The sequence below is a fragment of the Calonectris borealis genome, chromosome 3 (genome assembly GCF_964195595.1).
Source record: "Calonectris borealis chromosome 3, bCalBor7.hap1.2, whole genome shotgun sequence".
Lineage (NCBI taxonomy): Eukaryota > Metazoa > Chordata > Aves > Procellariiformes > Procellariidae > Calonectris > Calonectris borealis.
In genome coordinates, this window is record NC_134314.1 from 36,112,866 (window position 1) to 36,132,336 (window position 19,471).

At 39.2% G+C, this 19,471-nt stretch overlaps 1 protein-coding gene across 1 annotated transcript; it reads right to left on the reverse strand.

Moving 5' to 3' along the window:
- Positions 1 to 4,853: 4,853 nt before the first annotated feature.
- On the reverse strand, positions 4,854 to 19,320 carry TMEM30A (transmembrane protein 30A). The gene is made up of 7 exons (XM_075145330.1): positions 19,026 to 19,320; positions 13,291 to 13,407; positions 12,521 to 12,628; positions 11,341 to 11,428; positions 10,726 to 10,869; positions 8,800 to 9,006; positions 4,854 to 6,928 (listed from the first exon to the last, which is right to left on the reverse strand). Exons 1-7 carry the CDS (start codon positions 19,293 to 19,295, stop codon positions 6,735 to 6,737), a joined length of 1,128 nt encoding a protein of 375 aa, XP_075001431.1. The 5' UTR covers positions 19,296 to 19,320; the 3' UTR covers positions 4,854 to 6,734.
- Between the last annotated feature and the right edge of the window lie 151 nt (positions 19,321 to 19,471).

The following is a 19,471-nucleotide window of genomic DNA, read 5'->3' on the forward strand; positions in this document are numbered from 1 at the left end:
AATAGTTTTCAAATACTCAAAAGCAGTGCTATTATAGAATAACACTTAGAATATATTACTACTACTGCAAGATAGATTTCCATTCATTCCTCTTGCAATCTTCCATCTTACAAATGCATATAATATTCATATTCTGATTTTTATACACTCAGTTGTATTTAGATACTGGTAAAAGGATCATAATCCCCAGAGAAATTATTATTGCTTAATTTCTGCTGAATGGACCATTTCCAGATATGTCTGAATCTGAGCTTCAGTGCTATTGTCTGTCAAAATACACTTTACAACAGAAAGGCCATACTTAAAGCTTGGCATGTGGGTTACGTACCAATCAAAGCTACAAGATGACTGCTCAGAGCAAGCACAGCTGGTGTCTTCAGGGTTGACTAATTTATGAAGAAATGAAAACTTCAGGGAAAGAAAAACGGGAACTTGCCGCCTCAGGGTGAGGATATTTCACTAGAAGCAAACTCAGACTGCTTTTTCCTAATAGGTAGAGTAACTTTTGCATGTATTGTATTGAAGAATAATAAAATTGTTAATCAAAACTCATTGTTAAACAGTTTTGTTTAAGCCAGAATGAAAACAGGGCTGTTAATCTATATGTTAATAAGCATTCATCACAAAAAATGTTTTACCTCTTAAACCAATAATAGAAAGGTATGTAAAGCCTGCTAAAGAGATCACTGAGTTAACTGAGATAACATTCAACCCAGCTGTGGAAGTGGAAACCCCTGGTGCAGCAGGACAGCTGAAAATGACAATTTTTTAAACCTCCTCCTGAGACTTGCCTGCCCACTAGTTTAATTTTTTTTCTTGCAAACAAAATAATTACTCAGTTAAAAGCTACGTTGTGTATGAAGAGAGAAAACACACTGTATTCTATCTTAGTATAACCATATTCGAAGTTACTTGGGAGTTGTATAATACACTAAAATTGCGTTAAAAGAACTTGCTGACAGAGCAAAGATTTGTTCCGAAGTTTACAAGCATCTATTGTGAACCATACACTAGCTTCAACCACGTAACTCCAAATCTCAGAAGGCAAGCCTGGAGACAATCATATTTTCATTTCTTTCAAGAATACCACAGTCCAATCTTTCCCATTTTCGTAACAGAATTACGGAGGTCATTAATTACATTCCTGGCCCTCTAATACTACTTAAAGCATCTCAACATTTTATTTTGCAAAATTCGAGCCCAATCCACTTGTTCAGGTGCAAATTCAATTACACTTGTACATAACTCAGGTACTCAGTTTGCTTGAATTGTTTCTTTTATGTCATCTTTATCTGAAATCAGAGTCTGGTGAGAAAGAACTCCACCTACTTTCTTTCAATTTATTTTTCTTTTAAACTTCCTGAGCTTCATTATTTATTGACTTATGCTTTTATTCCTCTTCATTTCATTTCCAACAAGAAATAAGATCATTTTCCAACTTCAGACTTTCTAGCAGCAGTTGGTATAACCCAAAGGATGGACAGCAGTACTTTATTTTCAAACACAGTTTGAGCACATTTGGAATGGGAAGCTTACAGGAAGGTAGTTTCTTATTTGAGATTCAGGTCATATAAGGACCTGCTAATTCTTATCAGGACATTTCGTAATGGACTTTAATCTTAATTGAAACTGTCAAGTAAGATTAGACTTCACATTTAGGCACAGAAGACAATATGGTGATCAGAATAGATTCTGTGAACTAGAACTTAAGGTATTTTTACATGAAAATACTTCTGCTGATCTGAGGAAAATTTAATACTACTACACAAAAAAAGAACTTTTTGCAGCTGGGCTTTTTGCCTCAGAGTCCATTTCACAGAATCACAGAATCATTAAGGTTGGAAAAGACCTCTAAGATCATCGAGTCCAACCGTCAACCCAACACCACCATACCCACTAAACCATGTCCCCAAGCGCCTCATCTACATGTCTTTTAAATACTTCCAGGGATGGTGACTCAACCACTTCCCTGGGCAGCCTGTTCCAAGGCCTGACCACTCTTTCAGTAAAGAAGCTTTTCCTAATGTCCAGTCTAAACCTCCCTTGGCACAACTTGAGGCCATTTCCGCTTGTCCTATCGCTTGTTACTTGGGAGATTGACACCCACCTCGCTACAACCTCCTTTCAGGTAGTTGTAGAGAGCAATAAGGTCTTCCCTTAGCCTCCTCTTCTCCAGACTAAACAACCCCAGTTCCCTCAGCTGCTCCTCATAGGACTTGTGCTCCAGGCCCTTCACCAGCTTCGTTGCCCTTCTCCGGACACGCTCCAACACCTCCATGTCCTTCTTGTAGTGAGGGGCCCAAAACTGAACACAGTATTCGAGGTGTGGCCTCACCAGTGCCGAGTACAGGGGCACGATCACCTCCCTGCTCCTGCTGGCCACACTATTCCTGATACAGGCCAGGATGCCATTGGCCTTGCCCACCTGGGCACACTGCTGGCTCATGTTCATTCGGCCGTCAGTCAGCACCCCCAGGTCCTTTTCCTCTGGGCAGCTTTCCAGCCACTCTTCCCCAAGCCTGTAGCGTTGCCTGGGGTTGTTGCGGCCGAAGTGCAGGACTCAGCACTTGGCCTTGTTGAACCTCATACAGTTGGCCTCGGCCCATCGATCCAGCCTGTCCAGGTCCCTCTGCAGAGCCTTCCTACCCTCCAGCAGATCAACACTCCCGCCCAGCTTGGTGTCATGTGCAAACTTACTGAGGGAGCACTCGATCCCCTCATCCAGATCATTGATAAAGATACTGAACAAGACTGGCCCCAAAACTGAGCCCTGGGGAACACCGCTCGTGACCGGCTGCCAACTGGATTTAACTCCGTTGACCACAACTCTCTGGGCCTGGCTGTCCATTTCCACACTGCTAGAAGCAGCCTCTTCCATAAACTGACCCCGTTGCTAAGAGAACAAGAATAAAATTGGCTTAGATTTTCACATTTCTCTCCTTTGAAAGTGAGAAATTTTGGCAGGCTGTTCAATATAGACAAGTATTTGGTATGGGGAACATTTTGGGGTGTTGGGGTTTTTTGAGGTTTGGGTTTTTTGTTGTTTCGTGTTTTTTTTTTTTTTTTTTTAAAACCTCACTGACTAGATCAATACAAAACCCTCATGGGACTGTCTTGATTTTAAGACTAATATTACAGACCTTCCTGAAGGCCTTTGCGCTGCTGCCCTCTTCACTTCTAACTCGCCATAGCTAGTTAGTTCAGTTACAGGGAACAACCCCAGGTAACACAGATATCGAACTTCTATAAAAAACAAACTTTATGTAGTACTGAGGGAAGATCACAAATTTTCAGGCAAGATCAGAAACCATATTCTCGTCATAGCAACTTTGAAGATCAGAATCATTTGCGGTGCTTCCAGATTACTCTATGGCTACTCCTTGTTCTTTGTCTTCAGTGGTTGCATTCCAATCAGTAACTTTTTTTTTTTTTAAAAGTAACTGTAGGTACATTCTGCTTTAGAGTTAGTCACATTTTTCTACCAGACACCCACTTCAACTCAGTTTTTGACATCTGTCTGTCTATAGACATTGTAACCCTTATTTTCCCACTGCAAGCAGGGCATCTGAGAGAAAGATGCAGTCAATAACGCTTCCTGTGAATCCAACCCAGCCACATTCGTTGCTCTATTTGATGGATTCAAGCAGATAATATACGCTTGCAGATGTTACTCGACCCTAGATTGTCAAGGCATTTCCTCCCACAGAGATTTCTATAAAAAAAGACAAGGTTTGCATTCTTCAAGGTTTAACATTCGTAATTAAAGGAAAACCATGCTGCCGAGAACCTAGTTTCAGTACCAGTGTGACCTTCGGAGCAAAGGCTGTGAAGGATCCTTCACATTCGTTATAATACAATATAAGCTGGTAACTCTTCCCTCTGACTCAGCAATGCACCATCGACAGCTCCCCAAATAGCCTGATGCAGTTAAAAAAATACCTGAGGTAACAATCTGCTTTGTTACAGGGATGTAGATTTTTACAAGAAACCAGAAGGAAGTTGGTTATCACACAAGACAATTTTTTTGGAGAGCTCTTGCGTAAGACAGGGACATACCCTAGTTTCACAAATTAGTCTCTCCAGGAAAGGTTCGTTCATAAGCAGACCCTTCTAACAGCAGCAGCCTTCAGAAAACTTACAATCTCACACACTTTGGGCACTGCCTCAATCAGGAAAGACTTGGAAAGTGCCAAACTGGCACTCGGAAAGCAGAGGCATTGCTCATTGTATTTCTGAACCCTGGTTCAGAATACCTCTGAAGGATGCCACTCAAGAACCAGGTCACAGGTGGCCAAATCCAAATTCAACACATGACACTGAACAGAAGGACAGTGACACTGTTCTGAGAAGTGTCAGACAGGGATGCCGTGGTTTCATCTTTGAACACGCGACATACGGGCAACTTGTACGAAATACAAAATCCAAGGATCTCCATAGTTATCAACATGACATCAAGACAAACGAGCATGAGTGAAGGAAGAGTTTACAAATTTGACCCAATACTTTAAGCTGTTATAAGCATTTTAAGCTCCTCAGGCACACTGTCTGTCAGGCATACTGCCTGACAAGTATTTACTGCTACAGGCTCTCAGAGAAAAAGTGTAATTGTAACAGAAACCAAACAGACAGCAATTCTTATCCTGGTGCACTTCATTGAGAAGATCAAAGAAGCACTGACAGCTATAGTCAGTAGAAAAAAGGTAAGGCATTGAAAAATTTTTTAAGGTAAAGATAGAAAAATACTTTGTTTTTAATTTCGAACATAGCCCAAGAAACAACATTTCCTACTTGGAAAAAGATAGGGATTATGAATGAAGCAGAATATATTTGCATTTCAAGTGACAAACACAAAGTTTAAAAATCAAAATATTTTAATAACCAGTAATTGGGAGACGTCCCCTTACTCACGGCATTTTAGACTAGCAACTACTCTACAGAGGAAAGCCAGTTTAACAGTTTGTGTGAGTTTTGTGCCTTGCAATATACAAAGGTATACACCCTTATTTTATAATTCCAGCAATTTAGATACAACACTGTAAATAAAATCTTAACATCTTTTGACTATTTAAAGTCCTGTGCTGCCACACTGTACTATGCAAACAAATTATTATAAGGAGTTACAGAAAGCTAGCACACTGGAAACGATGCCTCATTCCACAGTTTATAGAGACTTACACAGTTAAACTGCTAGCTTAAAAAGATTACACAAGTAATTCAGTAAAAACGGTCGTGTGTTTACGTGATAAATTAATAGCGTTGTTTAAAGCTGGCTATAGATTAAGCTATTGGACCATGAATAAACAACTTTTTGTAACAAATACGCAATGCCAGAAATACAACTCACTGAAACTGCATTCACACTTAATGAGAATACGTCTTTTCATCCAGATGAAAATAAATGCATGTTCAAGAACAAAATGAAGTCTCTTACTAAATGGTTTGCAGAATTTATTAGGTCTTTTTTAATATACTCAATACTTTATCAAGCTAATTGCATATAAAGTGATCTCCACCATATACATTACAATTTCTGTGCATCATCTAAAAAAAAGTCACCAAAAAGTAGTATTTTACAGGTTACAGTTAACTTTGAATTAACCTAAAAGTGAACCCTTCTGTAATTTGATTTAGGACAGTAACCCGCACATTCCTTCTAACTGCAATATTTAAATTAGGTTTCACAGCAAGCTCAACCTGCATTTCAATGAAAAGAGGTTACTGCCATCTCAACTTTTGAATTTCTATAGTTTACTATCTTAACACCGCAAAAACCTAATGTGGTGTTTACTCCAAATAGGGAAAAAGTATATGACAACTCCTCTACAACAAAGCCTGCTCAGAATACACATGCCTCAAGAAAATTAGGAAACTCCTCCAGTAAAAGGAATTCACCCAAATTTGTGAACGGAAAAAACATTTTAGGATTAATGCTTGGAGCTGCTCATAAAAAGCAAAACCAGCAAGCACAATAGGTAAACTAGTATTCGATATGACTTAAAGCAGAGAAAATTAGAAAAAAGCAACAAATATTTCTCAATTTAGAAGAAACTTTAAAAGGGAGTCACACAGGTAATTAACAAATAGGTTTTCTGATATCTTCATAGGATGCTAGTTTACTGGCCAGGCACATACATTGTAAATATACAAAGAATCCAGAGTGCTGAAATTTACACAGCACTTAAAGGATTTAACATAAAGAGGTGGGTAGGACACAGGAAAAATATTTAACAACTTAGATAAATATATTAAAATCTCAGCAAGAAATATAAGAGCCCATGCACACAAGACATTAAATTGAAAAAACATTTAAGACTTGACTTTTCCTTTCAACAGCACTGACACCTGAATTCCAGAAAGTTAACAATTTACAGTATCTTATAACAGTCTTTCTCCACACAGTCTATATGTACTGAATCATACTGACATTACACAGCACATGAACAAGCAGCAGATGCATCAAGGGAACAGGGGCTATATGCATCGTGTGGCCTGCCCAGTTAGAGGCAAATATCAGAAAAACTGTTTCTGACATAGGCAGAGATACAATCAATATAGCTAATTGTATACCCGTCATTTTCAAGAGTTAATCCACAGTATGGGAAAGGGGAGCTTTAGATAAAAATTATGTACCCAGTCTCAGAAGTGACAGAAGCAGAGATTTATCTTTCAAAAACTGGGCTCATTCTGGACTGGCCTTGATGCACATGCAGTACATTTGTTTTCAGAATGAAAGATTAATTAGGAATGTCTGCACTGGTGTTTCGATTTCCATATTTGTGATGGATGATCAGCAATACCACTCCTAAGAAGAAGCATATGGACCCAACAGTGATGTAAGCAATTCCCAGAAAGGGATTTTTGCCTCCCATCCACGAGATGGTGCTTAGGATCATTCTTTTTCGTCCATCAAAACTGTGTACAGGGTAATCTGAAAAACATATAGGAAAACAAGAAGCACACTGCCAAATCTAGCTCTATGTGGTCAGGCACATTAAAATTTTGGACCATTTCACTCAGGTTCCAAATACAAACTGCTGCCTTTGAATACTGGAAGTGCAAGTAGCCACGTAAGGAGATGTTAACCCCTTTTTAAGGGAAGAGTAAATGCACGATTTTGTGGGTTTTTGAAAGCAGCTTCAATAAAATGAGGGAAGTCTAAATTTTAATTCTTCAATATATTCTAGTACAAAATTTTTCTTAGTGACTTTATGTTCATTCAGTTTTATATGCACTCCCCACAGTTTTGCAGCAAAGGAAAATACTGCAGTAGTTATTTTAAAATTATCATTAAGTGCTTTCGAATTTCAAGAATTTGGTAACTATGACAACCCTCCTCCTCTAGTCTCCTGCACTTCTACCTAGTCTTTAGTATGTCCAAAATGGAATGACAGACCTCCCCACCTGATTTGTAGGCTCTGGCATTTTTCGGACCTCCAAAGTCAGTCTGTCCTTGATTACATATTGTCATTACACCCTGAAGTTACCGTTCTCAAATTTCTAGGCTACTAACTACCTCTGATTCTTTTCTTTTTCCTATGCTTCTCTCAATTTCTTTACAGCACCCAAGCAATCTGATTTCCCTCCCACTATGAAGCTACTCATTTAATTTTACACACAGATTTGAGTAATTGCACAGCAGAGCACGCTGCTCCGGAGCAAGTCTACAAGTAGAGAATAATCTGACAGCAATACATGGAGCCACAGAAGGACCTAAAGCAGGCCCTGAACTCCCACATGAATGTTAATTCCTGCACCCATGAGAAATGTCTCTCCCAGATATTCAATACCCTTCAGTGTCAAAGCAGTAATTACGAGTCCATAGGAAAGCACAGGAAGGCATCAAAGAATTAGTAGTGCATATGCTGATGAGTAAAAATGCACGCTGCAAATTGGCCACATTATCAACCTAAGGGTAAATAAAATGTACCTGTATTTAGTATTTTGCGGAAACTAGAACCTGGCTAACTGTTACTTAGGCCATTTAACAGATTTCAAGAAGGCTTATCAGCTCACCTGAAGGCTAAGCATCACCTGAACTACGCTTAAGTATCTTCCTGTCAGCCAAAATGCAGGCAGTCTGCCCAAAAATTATCAGATGGAAATGCTCCCATCCATAGACTTCAGCCTCTATCCCACATGAGGCAGCTATTGGGGACTGTCAGTACCCATAAACATGAACAAGATGTGTGAGAAAAAAGTGAATGAGACTGACCATACACCTGTGAGAATTCAAGTTAAGCGTTCAGAGAAGACTCTAGTATCCTCTAAAATTTGCCTACTGGGTAAATTCTACACTGAAATCTTCCCTAGGATTAACATCCCCATTATCTCCTCACAAAGGCCTCCTCTTAAAGAGTTTATTTCTCTCTCTCTTTTTTTTTTTTTTTTTTAAAAACTGAACTGAATGTTTTCATCCTGGTTAAAAAAAATAGTTGTATATGAATCCAGTTTTATATGAACTATGAACTACAAAATAGCTTAAGAATGTTATGTAAAACTGCACTTACGTTAAAGAGTGTAAGTATAACCTAGTCATTTCATTTATGAACCTTAAAAACGGGACTGGATTTCATGTTCTAACAGGCCACACACAAATTAATTCTATAAAAACTTACACAAAAGTACAAGATGGTAATTATTCTACCCAATTCTCACTACCAGTTTTCAATCACAGCTCAATATCATCTTTTTTTAGAGATGGTAAGAAAAAAGGCTAGTTCAATTTGAACTTGTACAAATATATGGCCATGTAATCCAGCTAAGGTCCTTAGCTGCTTTCAAAGGTTTTTCAAAGGATACTGTATGCGATATCCAAAGAATATTTTCCAGCCTGTAAGGTAGGCTGTAAGTTATTCTTCCTTTCAATGAGACGATACAGCTTGCGAAATGTTGGCAGAGCAGCAGTACGCATCCACACAATGAAGTCTTCATTGATAAAGCCATTGTTGTCAGGCTCCGAGTCCAGCATATACACTGGCTTGGGCCAGTTTATAGGTTTTGTTGTGCCTAGGATTAAACAAAAATAATAACAATAAAGTATTTCAAATACAGGACTAAGTAACACACTGGCTCATCAAAATTCATTCTAATATGACAAAAAAACGTACTAACTCCTAAATAGTATGAACAGACAGGTTGGCTCACTACTATTGCAAGACATTGGGCTGTTTAAGAACTTTTTATTTTGCAGCTTTAATAGTAGTGCATATTCATTTATTCTCATGACAGCACGGTCCATTTGTTTAAACAATTTGCCGCCCCTACACATTTATATATCTAGGAAGTCTTGTCTCAAAAACATTACTCTACCTTAGTGAGATAGTTCTCCATTATGACGGTAGCTCCCTGCTCACTTGTTACGAGTTTGACTACCACTTCCTGGACCACAAGCAAATAAAATTATGTACAATATTTTAGTTGATGCCATACTAATGCTTTTGCTAATTTTATTGGAAATACAATTCTACACTGTATTAGGGTAAGGTATCTGCTTTTCCAAGGGCAGCATCACATTGGTAACATGTAATTTGGCTGTGATTAAGCAAGAAACCCACATCAGGTTAAACTTGAAATTATTATACACCTTGCATAAGCACATACACACACACCTTAGAGCCCCAAGGAAAATTATTTTCAGACACTAGTAGCCAAAGAAAACTTTGATTTACCAAACTGTATTTAATGTAACGAGAGAAATCAGTCACTTATAATCACAAAAGAGAATCGCGTTTTTAGAAAACTTTGCACAATCTACCAGTGGAAACATTTAAATGAAAACTCCATATGAAGAGTTTGATTAAACAATTGCGGGATTTCTTTTCAAGCTAAATCCAAGCATTATAGCAGTTGTACTGGTTTTGGCTGGGATAGAGTTAAATTTCTTCATAGTAGCTTGTATCCTGCTATGTTTTGGATTTGTGATGAAAACAATGTTGATAACACACTGATGTTTTATTTATTGTTGAACAGTGCTTACACAGCCTCAAGGTCTTTTCTGCTCCTCAGACTGCCCCTCCAGCAAGTAGGCTGGGGGTGCACAGCTGGGACAGCTGACCCCAGCTGCCCAAAGGGATATTCCATACCGTATGACGTCATGCTCAGCAATAAAACTGGATGGGTGGAGGTTGGTGAGGGCTGCCGTTGCTCGGGGACTGGCTGGGCATGGTGCTGAGCAGTTGTTTTCTTTTGCATCACTTGATTTTTCTTGGGTTTTATTTTCCTCTCTCTTTGTTGGTGAGGTTTTTTTTTCCTTACAATTTTTTTTAATAATTAAACCGTCTTTATCTCAACCTGCAAGTTTTCTCACTTTTACCCTTCCAATTCTCTCTGCTCCATCTCACTGAGGGCGACAGGTTGTTAGTGAGTGGCTGTGTGGTGCTTAGTTGCCAGCCGGGGTTAAACCACAACAGCAGTGCACATATTACACTTTTCTCAGTATTCAAAGTGGAGACAAAAATACCAGATATTAAAAAAAAAGAAAAAGAAATATTAATGATTACAGTAAAGTTAAAAACCAAACACTTTCACAGGAAATTTGCAGCTTTCATTTTTTAAAGATAACCTTTCTAGATAGCAGAGTAGTCCTTAGCTTGGATTTCTTCAGAAAACCACTATATTTTTCATTAGCATGTTCACTAAAACGTTGTCAGTGAGGTAAAACTCACTGGAATCAAAATGTGTTTGAAGTGTTTGGTTCTTCTTAAAAGTTTCACATCTTTTTTTTACCTTGGAAAAGCGCAGTTAAGTTATTTCCATCTCCTGTAGGATTCCTGAACTTCACATTTTTATCTGTCCACCACGCAATGCCTTTTTTAATCAAAGTAATAGGAGTCCTTGTGTCATTATCAATGCGGTATAATTCCAATGTATCTAAGGAGAAAATCAAATTAGAAAACCAGCTGAAGAAACTTTCATTATACAGATGACCCTGGCAGGCAGTGAAACAATTACCTCCAGGAGAAACAAAACATAAAAGCTGGACAAGGCATTTATTACCTGCCTGTCACAATCACAAGCTGTTCCGTAAGAATCAATGTATATTAGATTGTAATGTATTATCCATACATGATATCTATATGTCTACTCCACAGCAGTAACAGCTTCTCACAACAGGTATTTCATCCTTTTTTCACTATCGGATTAAATGAATTCTGATAGCAATTTTGAAAAAAGCAACAGCAGTACAACACGGTATTTATTTTATGCTGAACAATGAAAATGTGTTAATTCAAAACAAAAAAGCCCATGATGTCTTTACTCAGAACGATTTGCAACACAACACAAAATATACACTAGATCACAAAAACACCTAAGTAATAACTTAAAATTGTGTTACCATACCATTAAACATACTGTTGGCAATAGCTCCACAAGGAGCAATGGGTTTGTCCTCATTTGTGCGGTAAGGCTCACATTCCTTACTTGGATTCTGATAGTTAGAAAGGAAAAAGGCAGATGAGTCTGTGCTAGTTTATTCAACTAACCTGTATTTTACTACAATACCTCAATAACATGCACATGTTAAATGTACCACAAAATCTTTTCACAAATGAGGTTATTTACAAACACTTCAGCATTCAATATTAGTTAGCATGATTGATTTTTCTTTTACAAGCAGGAATAAAATCTAAATAAAACATGAATAAAGCCAGAATCCCATCATGGTCATACTAAAAATAAGGCTTTTCTTGAAAGCTATTAGAACTTTTTCTCTTTTATCTTTTAATAGAAACAGTTTTCCAACATGAAGTACCCAAGTATTCTTTTATTAAAGGGTTTTTTTAAAGTATGCATCAGTGTTATAGAAAATAAGACTATAATAAGATACCAAATGTAACACAAGATGCAAAAGGTTGCAAGGACTCCAACAGCATGCCAAAAATGCAAGCAGAAAAAGGCCCCCCTAAACCCCATGTCAGTCATCAGATGTAGCCTCCTGAAACTCTCCTCTTTTTTAAAGTTTACAGGTAAAAAAGGAGAATCATTCTTGCTGGAGCAAGAATCCAACTGTATTTCCACTCCTCAAAAATTATCAAGAGGAGAGGTCTGGCACTAAACATTACACAGTGGCTTGAACACAATACACGGTACTGATATTTTCCAATATCGCTGATGTTCAATATTGAACCAGAGTCTACAAAAACAGATGCATTTAGCTGCAATATCCAAATCAAGTGCTGGGTAACCGAATATTATTTTATACTGAAAACAAAAACTTCAGACAGAATAGATACAGATAGATAGTGCTGACTGAAAATAACAAGACAGATTAAAACTATTCAAATTTGAGAAGTGATCAAAGTACTGCATTGCTGTCCACTTAATGAAATGATTGACATGGAATTTTAGAGTATTTTACACAGTTACTTTCTGTAAACAAAACATGAATTCCTTATGGTTGTTTTCTGTTATGCAAAAATTCTCGTACCTCATTATTATTAAACTAAATACTCTGCTATGTGGTGATGTATGCAATAGTCAGTAGTTAGTTGCTTATTAATATCCAAGCATGAATACCTACATGTAGTGAACTGTTATCTCCATTTAGCTGGCTGTCATCTCGAGATTTCACATAACGACGATGGTTTTGATAGAAGTTGGAAAGTCCATAATACATGAATACATTGCTCTACAAGAAGCAAGATGGGGCAAGAGGGTTTTTCATTCACACAAAGAACAGATCAATAAAACATATGAACACACTAATTGTCACAAAGCTTAAATTTCAACCTCTTAAACTCTGTGTTTACTTTACAGCAACATTCATAAAGCAGGAGCCTCAATCCTATCTTCACACTGAGTACAGAGTACTATCCTAACATAAGCTGGCATCTTGAAGTCAAACAGTATCAACATGCCATAAACATATCAGAATGATATTCACCAGCACTAATTCCAACACCCATCTTTTCCGATGTTAAACACATAAGCCTCATTATTTGCCTCCAATTTGTGAGAAAGCACTCATCTGCTATTTCCAATTCTTGTTGAACTGAGGTGGTTTTTTTTAAATCATGCAAGAATAGCTGATCTACTTGCCAGCTATATGACACATACGGTAAATCTAAACATGTAAAACACAAGCATTCCATTTAATGTTGTACATTTTCAGATAAAGAGAGGCATTAAAAACCACCTCATCCCCGCTACTAAAAAGGCAAAAATGAGATCCGAGTTCATAGGAAAACTAGAAATAATCCTTTAAAAGAAAAAAAAAATTAAGTGATACAGCTGTCCTATCGATTATGAAATAAAGTGTTCTAATTTCACTTTGCATACAGGGTAGCATACCTCAAACGAATGTTCCAGTGTGAAATTGATGGTGCAAGTACAAGGTGGCGTGCTGTCCCAAGACACATTTAAACATTTGTTGCAGGGACTAGAAGGCTCTGTTCCTGTATAGTCAATCTATAACAGAAAAAAAGTCATTAATTTACAATGGGAGAGTAAAGAAAATTGATTAATAAGCCAGAGAGTTGATGTGGCATTTATTTTGCAATCTTATTACACCTCAACTCCAAAAGCCCATTCAGACCTATTTGATGATCTCAAGAGGTCCCTCCCAACGTAAATCATTTTGTAACTCTGTCTACATGCTCAATTTCAGCCTCAAACAAATTTAACACAAGATGGGCCATTACTGCTGGGGTAAAAAAATAAAAAAAAAAAAACAAAACAAACCAAACACCACCACACCAAAATACAAACAGCAGATAGTCGAGACAGCATGATGTTTCCAAACATACACACACAATATAACAAGCAGAGTTCAGCTTTTACACATTTTTCAGAGAGGTTAAATTTTTAAAAGTTTACCTAGATAAAAGAGTTTTGCAAAAGAAAACTCGCTCTGCTGCCCATTTTTAGCCTTCTAATTAGTCAGATTTTAAAAACTTAAAAAAAAAAAAAATCACTTAATGCCCAAGAACTCTCCTAAAATAGGGAAGATGAAGACACTAATACTGTTTTGCCAGGAATAGTAAAATACCAGTAAGTGGACAAGAAAGATGATCAGTGTTAGTCTGGCTTATACAATATTATCTGTTAAAAAAAAAAAAAGAAAAAAGAAAAAAGAAAAAAGAATTTGAAATCTGTACATACAGGCTACCAGGCATAACATACCCTGAGCAGCCATGAGCTCACCCTATGGCCCAAACCAACTGAAGAGTTGCGTGACCACATTAGCTCTCCCTCATGTATAGCTCCAGCATGTGAATGGCAGGAAATAATAATTAACTTGGGCTCAGCAGGCTAGCTCCAAGTGCACCAGGAGAAAGCTTCCATCTGCCTGTAAACGATGTATTTCTACACTTACTATGAACTTCCTATTTAGAATTTATACTCAGAATGGTGCAACGTATACCAAGCTATGGCAACAAACTGTTGAACAGCAGTATCATTTGAACTACAATGCCTATGTAGTTTTATGAAAGACTGCCGCAAATGGTTTGCCCTGATTTATGCTTGTAGTGAAACGCATTATCAAGAGTTAGAATGATTTATGATCTGTCCTAATATCTGTATTAAGGTTAGCTAAAAGAAACATGCAGTTTTAAGGTTCAGGGAACAACTGAAGCCTGTTTTCCTCTGGATCTTCTTCAAGGTTTCTCTTCCTGTGATTTCTTTGATATTATTAAGCTTAACACTATTAAGCAGCCCTTTCTTCAGCACTTTTATTAATATCTGCTCTGCTGCCAGATTTCTGACAGATGAGACCTACACCCTAACAAGCCTAGCTGAAACAAGTCAGCTTCAGAAGCTATTAGCTGGCAGAGAGAGAGAGGATCACGTAATCTTTGCTTCCCTTGCTGAACAAGATACTGAGTTTATGCTGATCTAGAAATAGCACTGCTGCACAGTCCTGAACAGCTTTGTTTTGCTACAGCAGACACAGACCACCACTGCTCTCAACAAACAATGCATCTCATTTGTTAGGGCTAACTTGGTGGGGGTTTTTTGCCTGCTAAAGTAATCTTAAACAAGCATTTCCTTTAGAAAGAACTTAAACCTCCATATCCTGAGCTAGTTCTTCAGTGTGTGGAGAAGTTTTAGATCAAGAACAAAACTCAAATACTCTAAGGTTGCAGAAGATCCAAAGACTTCACATTTAAAAATATAATTGACTAAATTCTGTGGAGCATGAAATTGATGTATATTGAAACAGAACCGTGCTTTTGACCACTGCTATCAGTTTCAATGCTACCCAAGAGCTTTCCTGTGCAGTAACTACCAACACAATTGGTTTTTTCTGCATCCACATTTATAGGTTACATTCAACAGATCGCTTAACTAATGGGACAGAGGTATCTGTCTTCATCTCTTGACAAAATAACGAAACCAGGACTTTGAGACCTGACGGACTGACTTTGGGGTCCACAGCAGGAACCCGCATGACCCAGCGTTCTGTCCCCAGCGATCAGCCAGCAGCTGAGTATGACAAACCCACACAGAGCGAGCCCTTCCCAACAGCCCCTGATCTAAAGGCACTGGGTATATCCAAGTTATCCACCACCAATGGCTTTTCAGGATGTTGATGTCCTTCTCAGCTGATTTACATTTTTGCAGTGTAGAAATCACATAACTATTGCATATACATATTTCTGACTTTGTAGACTTCATATGCTGTCACATATTTATCCTACTGTGCTTGGCCACTTCTTGTATAAAAGGCATCCCATGGTCCTCTCTGAGGATTTTATTAAGTTTTGTATTATTTTTGAGATAGGACTACTGGAACTGCACACAACACTGAAGTCGTATGCAACAGCAATCTACTTTCTTTCAGTTCTTCATTCCCAGCAATGCCTTAAAGTCTATTTGGCTTTTTAACTACAATTATGCACTTCACAGCAGTAGTCACAGCACAAAGATCTCTTTCTCACACAATTAATGTTCTGGATATTCCGCAATTTTTATCACATTTTAATATGACCTGTCAATGCTTCTTACCCATTCTAAAAAAAAAAAAAAAAAAAAAAAAAGGGAAATACAGAATACTCTCACCCTTTAATAACAGGGCAAAAAGACACATTTACACAGCTAATTCTCATGAACTATTTTCGTGATAAACCCAAGATAAATTGCTGTTTATACCCTTTGAAACAGTGAGAAAATGCTAGAGAACAACAAACACAAAAAACCTATAATTCTAGTACACTTAAGCTGTTGGAGATCTTCCACATTTGAATTCAAGAGAGCTTATAAAGGAAATCAATGGAAAAGCTAAATTTTCCTGCTCAGTCCTTGCACCTGTATGAGAACAGCACAGTTCACAGGGATACTAATGGCTGCAATATCTAGTTCCAGGAAGGGGTGATCTGAACTGTACATAAATATGTGTTTCAGGGGCATAAATTATACATCCTATTCAATTCCAATACACTAAGTTTACAGGCAGCTATATATATGCACACACACACACTTAACAAGTATGCTATTGTGTAGGAGGTGGGTGTAAATAACTACCTCTGCTTCCTCCCCCGATTACATTTTTAAAAGAGCTTAGTCACTGCACCTAGCTTCTAGATGCCTTGTCTCCCAGAGCTAAATTTACAGATATTTGTGAGTAACATTTGGAGGTTACTAACAAAAGCCAGCATACTAAGCAGGGACATATCTCAGCTAAGCATATGGGCGATAGCAGTGTCTTAAACTGCATCCCTCACTGGTGTTCAGAGCCCAAACGCCGGTCTGCAAAATGTTTCATCTCTGTTTTGTTGCTGCAACTGTAAAGCCTTCTTTGATTTAAACTTTTTTTTTCCCCAGAATTCAGCTGCCTTTAGAATGATAATCTCACTCGCAGAATTTCTGCATTATAACACTTGATAAAACACGCATGAGGATCAGAGAACAAAACCCAAGATTCCCCATTCTTACATGCATACCCCAACTCCTGATCATACTCCCAGAAGTCAAGAACTCTGTCCCTCCTGTCCTCACAAAAGCCTAACGACGTGACTTGGGAGAGCTTCATGTGAGGTGGATGATACCAAGCCTGAACCCACACAATGAAACAAACAAACAAACGAACGAACGAAACCCTTTCTGATCTTGAATATCTTGAAATTAGAAAGGGTGGAAGGCCAGCACCTGCCAACCAGTTTCCAAATATAAATGGCTACTACTGCTTTATATATGCAATCTGATTGCATAGGGGAGCATCAGTCAGGCTGCCAGCTCACCTATGGATTTTCGTGCTGCACGTTAGGTGGGAACATCCAGTTTTTGGCTCCTACTGGAACTTATGTTCCAGGAGTACATGACTGAGCTGCTAAGCAACAATAGTATACAAAAATTCTGTGTATGCATACAGCAGCAATATAGGCACAAGGAATTGCTTACATTTTTGGACTCAAGAAACTCTGATGCATTTCCTGTCCCTATAGATCAACGTAGATCCAATCATAATGAAAAAAAGGGAGACATATTTATCCAATTATATTTACCTTACAATCATTATGATCTAAGACTTTGTATTGCTTTACTATAGAAATGGCTATTTTAAATGCAATTGTCAAAAGTATCAGAATTAGCAAGGATATTTTTTTACTTCTCTCCATTGAGTGTTCTACTGAAAACATGTGATTGTATTTACCTTAAATATGACTATAACATGACAATTTAAAAGTCTACATGCCCAAGACAACTTAGCAACGTTCTCTGAAGCTCTTGTGTCAATTTTCAGATGTTCTGCATACCCTCAAACCTTTACACAAGAAGCAATTGCTTTTCAAAAATATGCTTACATATAACATTTGGACACTGTAAATACACTTCAGCTTTGGTTTTTTTTCACTTCTGCTTTTCTCCTTGACTGGAATTTTAGTTCTCAACATAAAAGGAAAGTGAACCTTAAATTTGTTTTACTATTATATTTTTTGCATTTTAGCAGAAACATGAAAATATAATACCATTCACTGTCTGCCTCAGGACTTCTTTAGTTAATTGGGCTTCACTGCCACATTGCTACCACTAGCCAAGCCACTGTCTTGAACGCTATTTATTTGAAAGTGACAGCTTACTCAGGTAACTAGAATGATTTGATGCACAAAAATTCATATTCTCCAATGTAGCAATCCAACAAACAACTACACTTTTTTTTCCTACAATCAGTCTTGGTCACATTAGTTCATTGAAACTAATCATAGCCGTCAATTTGCTTTTCAAGGTTGTCCCTAAGTCTTTTGGCTTGTTTCCTTCCAACACAAAGTGATTCTGTTATCAAATGGACCTGTGACATACATTTTAGTTTTCAGTTAATGCTCAGCAATTTTTCACAGCAGTAGTGTGGTTAATTATCAGATGTAGAGGACTCAGTTTTTTGTAAGTATAATTAGAAAAAGCCACACTCTTCGATCTTTCTTTCCAAGTTTACTCTGGACACCCTGGTCTCCCATAGGGCATCTAAAACCTTAAATCAGTAGTGTAAATAAGAATTATAGCAATACATTCACCACAGAGTTTTGTCCTGAAACTACAATTACTTTGGAACATTTAAAGATATATAATCCGTTGCCACAAGCTATCCCAAGGGTGATGCACATACTTTCTGTACTACTGAGAACAGAACTTGCACCGGGCTGTGTTGATTAAATACTGGCATTAACTTCCCTGGAAGCTCACTCAGGGGCACCGGCAAGGCCGACAGGAGGGCTACGATCCACGCGGAGGATACTCTGCAAGTTCAACTTGAGGGTAATTAATAGATGCTTTGTTAAAGAGCACGAATGTTAAACTGAACCGGCGCAGCCAGGGCGAGGTGTCCGCTCACCACAGGAACCAGGTAACCCACCTCTACCTCCCGCCCAGCACCGGCAGGAGGAGACGGCGGTAGATGTCGCAAGGAGGAGCGAGCAGGCCGCCTACGGGCAGCCGATCCCTAACACCGCTCGCCCGGCCCGGCCCCCCGCCAGCGGCCCCCCGACCGCCCGGCCCGGGCAGACGGCCAGGCCCAGGCTCCCACCGGCCGCCGCCGTCCCCCGCCCCGCCGGCGGGAGGAGCCTGCGTCGCTCCCCCCCGCCGCGCACCTCGTACTCGCGGATGTTGTTGGAGGTGACGAAGATGCCGATGCCGATAGGGATGAAGATGAGGCCGATGATGAAGAAGGCCGGCAGCACCGTGCCCGCCGTCAGGATGGGCTGCCAGGCCGGCAGCCGCTGCTGCTTGAACGCCGTGTTATCGGGCTTGCGGGTCTTCACGGCCCCGCCGCCGCCGCCCACCGCCCCGCCGCCCGGCACCCCGACGCCGCCCGAGGGGTGCCCGTCCGCCTCCTCCTTCGCGCTGTAGTTCACCGCCATGGCCCCCACCCGACCCGCCGCCCGGCGCCGCGCGCTGCCACCGGCGCCGCCGGAGACACCAGCAACCCCGCGTCACGGCCCCCCGCCCCGCGCGTGACCGGAGGCCACCGCGCCTGCGCGCTCAGCCGCGGCAGAAGGGAGGCGGCGAGCGCGCGCCTGGCGAGCTCAGCAAGGCG

Excerpts from the sequence above, each read along its gene's own strand:
- TMEM30A (XM_075145330.1), bottom strand. The coding sequence starts at position 19,295 with ATGGCGGTGAACTACAGCGCGAAGGAGGAGGCGGACGGGCACCCCTCG. Across the intron at positions 11,429-12,520 it reads GAGATAACAGTTCACTACAT|AATCCAAGTAAGGAATGTGA; the intron begins GTAGGTATTCAT and ends TCTAACTATCAG. Across the intron at positions 6,929-8,799 it reads TTCTTTGGATATCGCATACA|ATTACCCTGTACACAGTTTT; the intron begins GTATCCTTTGAA and ends TATGTTTTTCAG.